General features: G+C 45.7%; 1 protein-coding gene across 2 annotated transcripts in view; it reads right to left on the bottom strand.

The window, feature by feature from the left end:
* Positions 1-13,232, bottom strand: part of Myb (proto-oncogene like protein Myb) — a 30,770-nt gene that overhangs the window by 13,114 nt on the left and 4,424 nt on the right. Inside the window, exon 1 of one of the 2 annotated variants that reach the window (XM_026816480.1) lies at positions 8,488-9,412. The exons of the other annotated variant lie outside the window; for it this stretch is intronic. Coding sequence (XP_026672281.1) covers positions 8,488-8,588 — 101 coding nt within the window. The 5' untranslated portion in view covers positions 8,589-9,412. Of the gene's footprint in view, positions 1-8,487; positions 9,413-13,232 lie in introns of those variants that run through there. 2 annotated transcript variants of the gene reach the window in all.

Below are 13,232 nucleotides of genomic sequence, written 5' to 3'. Positions count from 1 at the left end.
GAGAGAACGAAGGAAGGAGTGACGTAAGGAACGAAAGTGTGGGGGAGGAAGAGAGGAAACGGAGAGAGAAATAAGGAACGTGAAAAAGAGCACGCGAGAGGGCTGGGCGTGAATGAGAGCGCAAACAGAAGACAGGGCCAAGTGGTGACACAGGAAAGGGGAGGATAATATGCTGCCGGATCACGTCGGATCTTATATCTTTCTAGCCGCTTACTTCGATGCCTGTTACTTCCTGTTGGTCAGAAGACTAATTGAAATTTCCTGGCTCGACAGTCCGACTGACGACGGTGAACCTAAATTATACTCTGCACCGAAGAATAAACCCGTTGTACAGTTTTTACACATTGTACGTACCCCGTGGTTTTCTGCATATCCATTGGCAACAATACAACTTGAAAGGTTTTTTTAAGCACGTAGGGAGACGAAAGTCAAGACCTCTTCTCCTCCCCCTGAGTCGAACGAAGCGTCACGCGTACTCGAGGTATCGGTTGCTATGCCTTCCTAACTGGAATACTTTACTACCGGAGGTCGAGGACGTCCGGTCGAAATTTCCAATCGACTGGGTTCAACCTCGACGACAAGAAATCGAATGAATGAACAAACTCTTGGTTTGTACTTAGCGTTTACTTGAAAGCCGGCGACGTAAGCAGGTGTTGTGGAACAGCTGCCCCCTTTGTCTAGGACTCCAAATGTCGTATGACTTAAGACCGGTGTAAATTCGATAACAACTATTCACTTAAATATTGCCAATAAAGTGAAAACCTGTAGAAGTTACGTTCTGCGATTGAAAAGAAAGTCGGAAAGCCTTTCGCGCATGTTTTGACCTGAGTTTGGCCCAAACGATGACCGTCATAAAACCGTCCCAACGACCGTAAATCACTGAGATTCGAAGTTTTTTAGTACTCGCCAACGTGTTTCTGATTTAACACGTGTTGCATGAAATATTGGCAGTCTCAGCAGTTGGTCGACCAACCTGTGGCTATGTACGATAGTCGATTCGTCAAACAAACAGCGTAATTCCGGATGTAGAAGCGCAATAACGCATACCTGAAAGTTTAGGGTGAAAAGTTTCTCAGTTTAAGAAGTTCATTGTTATAAGTAAGGCTGGGTTTACGGTCATCGTCTGGTGCCCAAATGTTTTCTGCAGTTCGTGTCCATCGGAAAATACTCAATTGGAAAGAGACATTTTTTATCCGATAAGGTGTCGGCTTGCCGGTACCCAGGTCAGAACGATTTTGGTCGTTTTCGTTCCAAGTAACATTAACATCGACAAATTTTGTCACACTATTCAGTTCCAAGTAATTTTATTAAATTCCAAGTTTTCAATCAAGTGTAAAATATTTATTGCTTCAACCAGTATGAAGCATTCCGGTATTTTTAATTTTTGGATTACGTAGACCCGATATAAATACTATTTTCGACTATGTGGCAGTACACGGGGTTACCAGGTAAATCTCCGTTACTGTGGACAATAAATACCTGGGTGGGACAGGAAGAGGGTTAACGAAGCTATTCATCGAACGATATTATTTCTTGCGATCCGCGATTAACGCGTTCATTCCCCTCTACGAATTTACGAGTTTCACGACGAAAATCGAGCGTCTCGTGAGAAAGGGAGAGGAAAAGGGAACCCATCGCGGCCACGCACGTCGCGTCTACGGACATCTGCCGAAGTTCCGAACTTTCCCCTCTTTTCGACCACTTCCTTGCCACGTCTTGCCTTCTTGTCTGTCCCGTGCATCGTCGTATTCCCCTTCGGTATCCCTCCTTTCGCAACCAGCGACCCTAACGCACGAGGCAGTCTTCCCCTTTTTTTTTTCCTTATACTTTCCTTCCTTCCTTCCTTCCTTCCGTCCGCATGTTGCCCGTCACGCAACAATAAGGTCATTGCGCGGCTCGCGTACCAGCCGATGTCCCTTCTCGAGCACTGTCCACCGTGTGTGTCCCATGGTCATGGTTTGCCGGGAAAACCAGACAGCAGACCCATAACACCCTTACTGCCTGCTGCGCGTATACTTATATTCTCTCGAGATCGTATCATCGGTCCTCCGCTCCGACCAAGAAACATATCCATCCTCCACGATGTAAAAAAAGAAGAGTAACGTTTTCAAAGCGCAACTAGTTATTCCGTGAGAAGATCTTATAATTGACAATAGGTTTATCGTCTTGGGAGAATCGATTTGAGAGTCACTGGACTTGAGGATTTTCTCAAAGAAAAGGCAATCTTAATTAGTCGAGACCTTTTGAAATCTTCATCTTGGAATTTATGAAAATCATTCTTTACCCTAGAGACACTTCTAATCTTCGATGTGCATGTCTTACTTTTATCTCGCTATGTAGATGTAAAAACTCGTCAATGAGCATGGTTCTACGGCTAAACATAGCGGAAGTCATTTGTCAAATAGACAGACTCCACGTTATCTACGAAGTGTCGCCGACGTTCAACCGATTTTTGAATGAGCTCAATCCAATCGATGTAATTGAATCACGGGACGTTTAATGAACTGCATTATGAATGCAGCTCTCTTCTATTGATGCGCAATTCCATTCAGTGTCTATCGTACACGTGTAACTTGATGCGTGCGCTGAACGTATCTGCGTGTGGGGAGGTGTAAGGGTCAATGCAACTGTTATCGTCCGGGTTAAGCCCCGTTCGGTCGCGTGCTACGCCGCCGCGCCGTTCGGCCGGCGCACAATTGATTCTGTCGTCGATCTACCAAAGTTAGAGACCAGGTGCAACGGATCCATTGGTCCCTGTTCGCCGTCAGCTGCTATACCCCCACGACCCACCCCCTCGCCACACGAGAGAGCCGGCCACGATGCGCCTCGTCTCGTGTTCCTCAATTTGTGCGTTTAAAAAGCCAACTCGTGCCGCGGTGGAACCACCGATGAAAGGGAACGCCCTGGTAAGATATGCGGAATTTCCAAGTAGACCGGTGCACCGCGGTCGTTCTTACGGGATCCTATGACCGTGTTGCTCTATCATCACCGGGACAGGTGACCGTGACAAATTACGCGTCTACTTTTAGATCCTCGGCATCTTAATGCATCCTTCGTTCCTTCTTCTTCCCTGCATTCTTATTTAATCACCTGGTCCGTATTTAGTACGTTACGCATTTCAAGTAGGTTAATGCACTTCGTTTCGAAATTCTCGATCCTCTTTCTTAATTATACGACTGAAATGGATTAATTGTCTTGTAAGTTAGTAAACGAGATAGGATTCGTTTTTTTTACTCTCTTGATTCTCGATTGCTACACTGTTCACCGTAAGATGTAGTACTACGATGATTCGTGGAAAATCTTTAGCAGTCAAGGCGCCGTAACGTGTAATCCGTGGATAATGCCGTGACATAATAGAGTTAAGTTGGTAAAAAACACCAAACGAGAGAGGTGCTCACATCCGAGAAGTTACTCAATGAACCGTGGTCTCTTAAGCACCATTCAAACCGAAAAAAGATCGATCATCAAAGAACATCTTTCGAACGTTTATTATCGATTTGTATATTAATATCCGATAGGCGATTTGCAGATAATTTCTGAGAAACCACAGACCGTCTTTATCTGTTTGTAAGTAATGAATGTGTTCCATTGTCAGTCTGAACAAGGCTTTAGACTTGCGGTCGCCCGATTCATGAATGGTATTACGGGAATCCGTCTTGAGCCCGTCAAGGTGATAAAAAAAGAAGATTGGGCGAAGGCGAGGTATAAGCAAGGGAGATGTAGGAGACGAGTCAAGATCAAGGCCGACGCGTTTCGGAATTCGCATTTCGCTTTACAGACCCTCCGAGAAATTTGATGAAACATAAATTTAGAATAATAAATTAAGATTAATATGATAATCGCAAAATTCTAATTATACTGCGTTTTATAATGCAGTATCAGATTTGCAATTGGCAAACTTTTACTGGCATTATAAATACTAATAAACTTAAGATACTCAGACGAGTGGAATTTTATTCTAACTGGAAGTACGAGCACACCTTTACCTGTTCCACTAGTTAGCGGTTATGGGTCGCAGGGACTAATGGCGGCCTTTACTACTTGGTAACACGTTTAGAAAGAGAAAGAAAGAAATGATGACGGTTATCGCGCTGGTTCACCGAAAAGCCTGTTATTTGATTTCCAATTGCGCCATAAAAATTCCACCGGCCTAATTAGACGACTGTTGTTAAATCCCTAAAGTCCCGACACTTTTTTAACTCTACCGATGGTAGACCACATAGACATTTTTATTGTCATCCGACATTAAAAGAAACTATACATATGTTATATATGCGAACTATAAAATTAAATTTTACTATTATATTTAAGAGATTATATTATTTCTGCTAACTGTGAATCATCTCGTGGAAGGGAGCCAGATTATGTATATGTGCCCGAAAGATAAATTTCTACGCCAGTCCGAACGCGTTCCCCATTTGTACGAGCAGCATAGGGTGCAGGGATAGGTATATACCTACCCATACTCGCGCAAATAAGCTTGTACGCATAGGTACTACACATACGTAAGAGCTACAACGAGCAGGCAACGACATCAGGGTAGAAGTCCTTACGAGAGACATCTGGCTACCACCTGCCTCGATGCCCTCGCACTGCCAAACTTCCCCCCAATAGAACGCTCCCCGAGAGCATACGCACCCGCTCTTATGACGCATGCATGTGGATGCACGTGTATGCAAGGGATGCACGTGTCCGATCGACGTCTTCCAGCAATCCGAATAGGTGTGCACGCGGATTTTACGTTTCCTGCTTCCTGTCCGATTCCTCCCAATCATTAAATTATCCCCTCATACTATAAAACGCGAATTTACGTCCCTCTCTATGCAGTTTATGTCCTCTGCTGTGCATAAAACTAACGGAGAATCGTAAATCGAGATAATCAACAAATTGTAAATGTGACGTGAATTTGTTTAATGGGTAAATAAAAATTTAAATTTACACGACGGTCTTCCTGTTCAATGCCGTACTCGGGATGTGACCGACTAACCCAACCCTGAATCGCGCATATGTCACTCCTGGCTCGCACGGTATACAGCAGCAAGGTAGAGCCGAGGGAATTTCCCGTGGCTCTACGTGGTGCGGTGGCATTAAAAAGAGAAAAAACGGGGGGGAAGCCCCTCGGCTAGCGAGGTTCATCCCCCTCGTCTCTGGAGGTGCGCGTCGTGGCACCACGCCTCACCCCGCGCGGCGACCAATTGTAAATCGAGCGACGAGCCACCCGGTGCTCGTTCCCATGACAAGTGCGATGGGTATTTTCTCCTCGTGAATCTTTAATTCCACCGTGGGAATCGAGGCTGAGTCGCGTCGCGCCGCGAGAGAATCAACGAGGTGATCCCCGTGCGCGCACCTTGCTAATGCCGGCTGATTAGAGGGTCCCCGATATCCCATCCCGATGTCTATCTACCCTACGCCACTGTCTCAGCGGCTGATGCGCCCGGCACATCTGGTCGGCCCTCGGAATTTCACGCGGTCGTCGATCAATGCCGTCAATTAGTGACAAAGCTGCAAGTAACCGTGATCAAATCTAACAGCATTCCGCTTTGTTGGTATTCGATAAAAGTTTCACTGAATAAATATGAAGTGGCTGGCTTTGTACGATCCGTTCGTGGGCAGATCATTAGAATTCATTATGTCACCGGCGAGGCGCGGCGAACGAGACCGGCGTCGGTCTATCATTTGGCCGTCACCCGGCCGAGAACAATTCGAAAACATATGCTCCGGCGCTTTCGGGAGAGTCAATAGAACGCAAGAAGGCATCGGAGACGCATGCAAAGCCTTTGCTTGGGCCAAAGTCGTTCCAGACTGCGGTCTTTCTTGACTGGAGCAGATGCTGGAAATCAGGCTCGCTCTTGTGTGTTACGTACCCTACCGACGATCGACGCCGGCGTCGACCCTCGAACGAACCCGACGTCGAAAATAATGATACGAATAAGGAGAAAAGAGAACGGGCTGCTAAGTAGATGGGAGAAAGAGAGAACGAGACGCAGAAAGGTCGTTCCTCTTTTTTTACTAGAGGGGACTTCCTCAAGGGGCCCAGTCGCGAATCTCGTCGGAAGAACTGGAATCCCTTCGAGAATTTTGTTACTTGACGTCTTTTCAGGTCTTCTCTATCTTCCCTTCTGTCTTGCTCTATCCATTCCTTATTATACTCTTCTCGTCGCTTCACGATATTATTATCCGTCCAAAGGCTTTAAAAGAAGCGCAGCTGCTTAAACGGTTATTTAATTGTTGTCTAAGAGGGTACTTCTCCGTTACGAATTTAAATGACCATCGCGATCTGACGAATATTCAGATAACGTGAGAAGATAGCCGTCGTTCGAAAGATTCGCTTGCGAGACTCCGTGAATTTACTCTAAAATTAGATCGATCCCGTGGATCGCGTTCTAAGTTTACTTTGCACCCTGCGTGCATGCAACCTCACACGGCGGTCAAGAAAAAGAACGACCACACACGATGTTAACGCACTCGGTAATTATATACACTATGCGAGTTTGTTACACCCATGCGTCAGCTAAGAGTCACAGGAGTTCATTAAAATAATAGTATCAAGCGTATTTTGTATTACGATTTATTGTAATACATTTACTGTCGTGGCAAAGAAACGATGACCTTCGACAAATATTTCCCTATTCCAAACGCGTTAATGCGCTTTCCTATTCGCGAATTCTCCTTTTCTAGCAACATACCACTCCCTCGGCAACCCATGAATCCGAGACGTCGCTAAGAAACCCAATCACGTGTTTCCTGTCCTATTCTACCTGTGCAAGTAGCATCCTGCCTCCAGAAAGAGAATAACACGGTGTCCAAGATCAGGAGACGGATTTCCATGAAATACACAGGGCGGTTTGCGGACAAAAGTCGCCGTTAGAACACGTCCCGTTTATCTCCATGTGCTCTGCTGACACATGGATTCGCGTTCATTCCGAAACCATATCTCTGTCTCTCGCGCGTGATCTGTGATGTATCCGTCTCTCGTTCTTGTGAGATAACAACTTATGGCCTCTCACGCCTAAGTGCGAACTCTTCAAAATTCAACGAGTCTTTGTGCGAGATCCTTCAATCGCCTTGAATCTCTCCCTTTTCTCTTTCCCTGTTTTAAAACGATGATTTCGCGTTTCCAACAGGCCTGGAATCTTGATTTACCAGATACAGCGTTTAACTTTACTTTTTTTCAGCCCACATTTCGTGCCGTGCATCCAACCTGGGGACCAGGTATCGAATTCCTCGGATTAAGTAACCATTTTTTGTCGGCGAATATTAATTCTCGTTCAATGTACAATTTCATTGCAATAATGGATGTTATTATCAGCGAACGTTTGTTTGATATAGGGACGACGAGGTGCACGTGCTGAAAGGCGGTCAGGGTTGGCTATTAAGCCGATTCAGAAAATAGTTAATACACCGGGACCCCGGTTAAAGGACGAAGACGCAAACTTGTCCGCCGCCGGCAAACGAAATAAACGACCGAAGAATTCTCAACGGGTTCGATCTGGAACCGGGTTTAAATCTCCTTTAGTCGAGAACGAGTAGACCCCGCTGTAAAGCAACGCGCGCGCGCAAACCAAGACACGGGCCCCGTATCTTTGGGCCCGGTCTTTTTCCCTCCTGGCGTCTGGGCGATAAACGAGCTTAAAGCGGGATATCTGCTAGGCAACAACACGGGGATAGACGAAGGTTCCTCCCAAAATGTCTACGGCTTTTCTTCTCTGCCTGCCTAAGCGTTTGTCTCTTCTCCTTCCCTCCAACCGTGCAACCTACTGGGTGACTTTTCGAAAACGCCGTCCGTCTCTCTCCTTTGGTAAATGGGGACCGGCTCTCGAAAATCTTTTCGAACAAGTTCCACCACAAAAGATTCCGAAAGAACATTTCAAAAGATTACAAAATTGTTCATTTCAAATCACGTGTCGAAGCAACATTGTTTCTGTGCGGCTTTTGTGAAACATGTAAATGTAAATGTATTTGATAAACGAACCGGCGTTACAATCTATCCCGTGATAACGCCGCATCCTTTGATATATACACCGAGAATTAGAACAGGGGCTTCCGGTGCTCGATAGGAGATGTTTTCAAATCGTTTGCTGGGTGTTCCAGCCGATTGTCAAGAGTCGGCTACGCTCATTTGTTTTGATAAAAACATATGAACGTCGTGTCTCGTTGCGCTGACAGTTTGCGAGAGATGATGTCAAGTCTCGTTGACAATTTAAATAAGGAGTAATGCTTCAATGGAATCTACTAATAACTTGTTGCGCGTATCGTATCTGTGTTCTCATTAAATCGCTCCAGATGAAAAATCACTGTTAAATCAATCTCTTATGATAATCCGTATATAAAGGCTGCATCGTTCTATAATCTGATTCCTAATGAGTTCCTCGTTTCACGGTTTACGATAACGCAGGAAATGTTGAGTTAAACGTGCGAGCACGTGATCAAGATATACGTCAGTGTTCGCATAAATCAGTGAAGGATACGTGTGTGCACGTTACTTACGCCTCGGTGGGTGGCGGAGAATAAAAAGAAGAGTGGTAGGTAGTAATATCCACGATCTTCCCAGGCGCCATCAGCCTATTCGACACTGCATCCATATCCATTCTCAAGGCTAAGCTTCCAAGAAAACTCGCGGTCGTGGAGTCCTGAATAGTGTTTCAGCGGATCCGGACCCGTAAACACCCAGCCTCTCGGCACGATCTTTTCCCTTTGTCTCTCCTCGGAGTATCTTAGGTAGTGCCGACACTTGAAACCATTCTGCTATCGTTAAATGTTTTCCCCGACGAATATTTGGATTCTTGTCACCGTTAAACAACTCGCTCAACACTCGCGAGAAACATGATCGTATCCTGAGCGTTCGATAGGACACCGTCAGGTCGACGACGCGTGCCAGTTCAACGATATCCGATCCAATAAATCTCACGTAAAAACATAAGAACTGCGAACCCCTCTTCGTCACACTTCCCCACTCTCTCCTTGTCCGTTTCTCAAACAGCGCGCCTCTCTGTCTCGTATCGTCTTTTGCGCGGCGAGGTATGTCTCGTTAAACTTATTGCAAAGATTTCGTGGAATAAATTCAACAATTTGAGGAATTGTTTGGGCGCACGCGTCGCGACAGGGCAAGGAGCGTTAGAATCGAAGGGAGAAATCGTTGTCGTCGAGCTACAGAGCAAACTCAACGCCAGGAAGCGGGAAAGCACGACACAGGAAACCGAACGCGGCACCCTAAAAGCGTTGTCAAGTTAACGAATGTTTTTCACGTCGGTCGATCCTCGATCCACCACCGACCTGGTTGTCCATATCGCGGATTCCTGAACGAGAGTCGTCGTGACGGGTTGTATTGCTGTCGCGACGCGCGCCCAAAATTGAGCAAAGTCGCGCGGACGTCTCGACCGGTCGCCGTTCGGATTTCAACTGAGGACACTCGAACGGACGGGAATGGTTTCCCGGCGGTCTGCTGCTGCCTGTCCCTAACACTAACATGCTCTCTCGTGCTAGGCCTGTGGCAACGTAGGGGAAAGGTACCGTCACCTGTCTCTGTTCGCCGGTCAGAACAAGAAAGGATAGAAGAGGAGATGTACTGTGGAGGGCGCGATCAAACGCCGACCGACCCTTCGGGTATACGTGCACTCGTGGTAGTTCACGTTTGTGTGCGTTCTTAGGTCCATGCGCCCCCCCCCCCCCCTGCCTTCAAGCTCATTTAAACCCGCGGAAAAAGGAAAGTGCACTGATGCTACGAGAAAACCTTTAAAACTATCGTCTTTGAAAATTGCGAATACAAACTATCCCTTGTTTTATAATCACGATTACTTTCATTTGAAATGAAATATAAAATCATATATAGTCAGTATAAAAATTTCTTTCCGTTTATCGTACAGAATTTACAATGTTACTCAATAATAGTCGTCCAAGAATATGTTCGGGAAGGAAACACTTGTACAATCATTTAAGAACTTTGCCTAACACACAATTGCGTGTTTCGATTCATCAGCGCGTTAGTTGTTCTGTGTGTGCAGAAGTTAAACACGATCACGTCATCGAAAAGCTGTTATCTGAACGTAGGAGATCTTTCTCATTATTCGAGTCTATAAATGAGGCCTGCTTCTCCTTTTCGTCTTTGGAAGTCTACCCTCTCGTCTGTAAGTCCGCTACGCGCAGCATCCTTCAGGACTATGGATAAAAACCTTGTAGGGCGACCTTGAGCAAATGAGCGAGGTAATGTACAAAAACAAAAGGGAGATCTCGCGATGCCTGTGAGAGCGTACTTTAATCCCGGTGAATATACCTTTTGCTCGGTGCACGCCTCGGGGTGCTTTCGCGAATACTTTCCCACCGTGGAGTCTGTAGCTGGAACTCCAGCGAGCACGTGTACGTGTATACTCGTAAACAGACTCGCGGTACTCTCGTACGGAATACACGTTCGTGACCAGCACTTTGTTTTCGGTTATTTTCTTTACAACCGCGCTGGATAATGAAGGTCTAATTCGTAGAATCGTTTTAAAATTCCCAAATGAAATGAGATTTATTCACTAAAGCTTCCTTTCAAGACAATTTCCAGTATTACAGAGATCTGTCGAATATTATTGTTACCTCCTACAGTCGTTTTGAAACATTGTATAACGTCATGTAATTGAGAGATGAAGCGCGCGGTAAGATTTATGTATTTAAATCCCCCGGTGGAAGAATCGTGTAATCTTGAAACGTGATGCACAATAATTACATTCATCGGCGTTGATCACCGTAAATACGTAACAACACGGTGCCAACGTCATGGGTGTCCCAAGTATGCATTATGTAAGCGGAGGGTGTGGATGGGCCGAGAGAAAATTTTTTCCGGCTGCTGAACAGGAATTCACTGCAGCGTGCCTTCGCCCACTATCAGATTCGGATCCGCTCGATTTCTCTCTGAAGTCGAGGTCGTGCACGTTGCAGCCACCCAATCAGATTTAAATACGCGAATGTTTAAAAGTTGGTGTGGACCAGCTTTAACGTTCAGGAAAGCGAAACAGAGAAGGACGAGGCGTAACAAGAAGAAGAAATGAACAGTAGAGGAGAGATGAAGAGAACGAATGGAGAAGCTGGCCGGGGACACGGAAGAGAAGAAAGGATACGAGAGAGGCGAAGAAACGCCAGTGGTAGGGATTCGAAATTTAAGTCTCTGCAAGGCCTCGGTCGCGGTATTTCGACGTTGCCTTCTGAGAACCGATCGACCCTCGAAACGTGGACCAACAATAAAAACCGGCCCGCGTGAAGTCGATGTCGATCCCCTTTGCACCTCGGATTTAAATGCGCCAAAATCGCGATTCGTATCAGATCGCCAACCATTCTACCTATCGATAAATAATAGCGCGTGATAGGTAACTGACACTGCCCTTGTCAATTAATCAATACTATATTATAATTGCAGGTGAAAACGGCGAGGCGAGGCCGAATCGTTGCCGTGGTAATTATTGCAGACGTTACGATATGGTAATTCAATTTATCCGACTTGTCACGAACGATTTCGTTAAATTGATAAGCAGAATAGTCGTGTAGTTTGTTGTATAGAAACAGGTCCTAATGGTATACTTTGTTCGGGTGTATGCAGGTTTTTAACATACTCCCGAACCGTGGCTCTCTTCGTCGGTAACTTCAACGAGATATCATTTTTTCTCTTTTATTCATTGTTCAATTATTCGCTGCCGTAACGGTGTATTGTGCCGTATTAAATGAAAAAGAGTTAACGGCGAGTTCAATATCAAACGTCTAGTTCATTTACCAGTTTGCCAGGCTTTGTCAGCTATTCAGGAGCGGACGACCGGATACGAAGTAGACGTAAACACTAAATACATAGAATATGGAAATGAATGCGTTGCTCGTGGAACAGGTCACGAAATTCTTTTCGGGCCCGGTCCTGAGACCCAGCGGAGAGACCGAGCCAGAATAAAGATTTACTCCGAATAAAAAAAGGAAGAATTACCATTCATACGCGTAGCTTGGGAAGCGCGAAAAATTATGCCAGAATCTTTCATTTTTTCCCCTACCGTCTGAATCAGCGATATTGTCCGGCACAGATTACACAGTTCCTTGCTGGTACTGCTCGCACCATATGGCGTAATATCCTTTGACTCGGAATCATAATAATAAGTGGCACCAAAGGATGATTCTTCTTCTTCTCTCTGTATGCAGACAATTTTTGTTCGCGTGATCTGTAACGGAGAGACACCCTTCTTCCCTCGGCTCTCATCTCCCGATGGCGTGCAAGACCTCCGCAGCGATTCGCTATCCTCTCGCGAAGATGCAGGCGAATTTCAAGAGACAACAGGTGAACAACAAACGTAAAAAAGTGCAAACTCGCGTATTATGTAACCACCGTTTATCGAAGCCTTCGTTCGAAGGGAGGGTCGGAAGGGAATTAAGAGCCTCTCATGTCGGTTTGAAGACCGCCAGGAATGTCACGAAAATAAATGATAAGCTGTCGTCAAATAGTATTACGAGCTAGACGTAGTTGCCAAGACAAATTAGGCGTCTACGCGGCATGAAATTCCTCGAACGGGACCTGCAGACGTCGCGCCGTATATGTACGTCGGTGAAGAGGCCCGGCGGTGTGCGCCTGAGAATGGATGCAGGTCGTTTCGTCGATGCAGACAGGTTTTTCCCTTTGAAGTGCGCGGAGAATCCGCCTTCCGGGTTCTCATTCGATTCACGTCGAGCGTGCCCCGGGTCCGACCATGGAAAAGTCACCTGGAGGCGACTGAGAACCACCGGACGCGGAGCTGTTGGTATTCGACGCAACGAACTCGGGGGGCAGTCTGTAATTTCGCTTGCATTTAACGCGGCACATTTCGGAAACCGCGAGTTACCGACCGCATTGCGGTACTTGCCAAAAAACCGGGCATGAATTACGCTCTTCCTGTATCGGATTTTTCTGCGGGTCCACGAACTCCGCGTCAAGGTTTGCTTTTTATCAGGGATGGTCACGGAATTCGCTGATGTAGCACGGATAACTTCATAAACGATTCTCATTGAAAATAATAGTTGAACGATGTGATTCAGTTTTATCGTATCGTTTAATTAAGGATGTATTGGCTATACAGTCAATCCCAAAAGTTTATGTACCTTAGAAAAACGCATTTCCTATAATTAAAAAGAAATCAGACGTCGGAAGAATAATGCTAATAATAAATAGCTACGTGCTAAAAAGTATAGAAGGAAATATCCAATTAATTATTGATGTTGGCGAAAAACTTTTTATACAGAAGTTATAG

The sequence above is a fragment of the Ceratina calcarata genome, unplaced genomic scaffold (assembly GCF_001652005.2).
Source record: "Ceratina calcarata isolate Rehan_Ccalc_2016 unplaced genomic scaffold, ASM165200v1 scaffold525.2, whole genome shotgun sequence".
Taxonomy (NCBI): Eukaryota; Metazoa; Arthropoda; class Insecta; order Hymenoptera; family Apidae; genus Ceratina; species Ceratina calcarata.
Note: the sequence above shows the minus strand (reverse complement) of the source record. Positions and strands in the feature narration are given on the sequence as shown.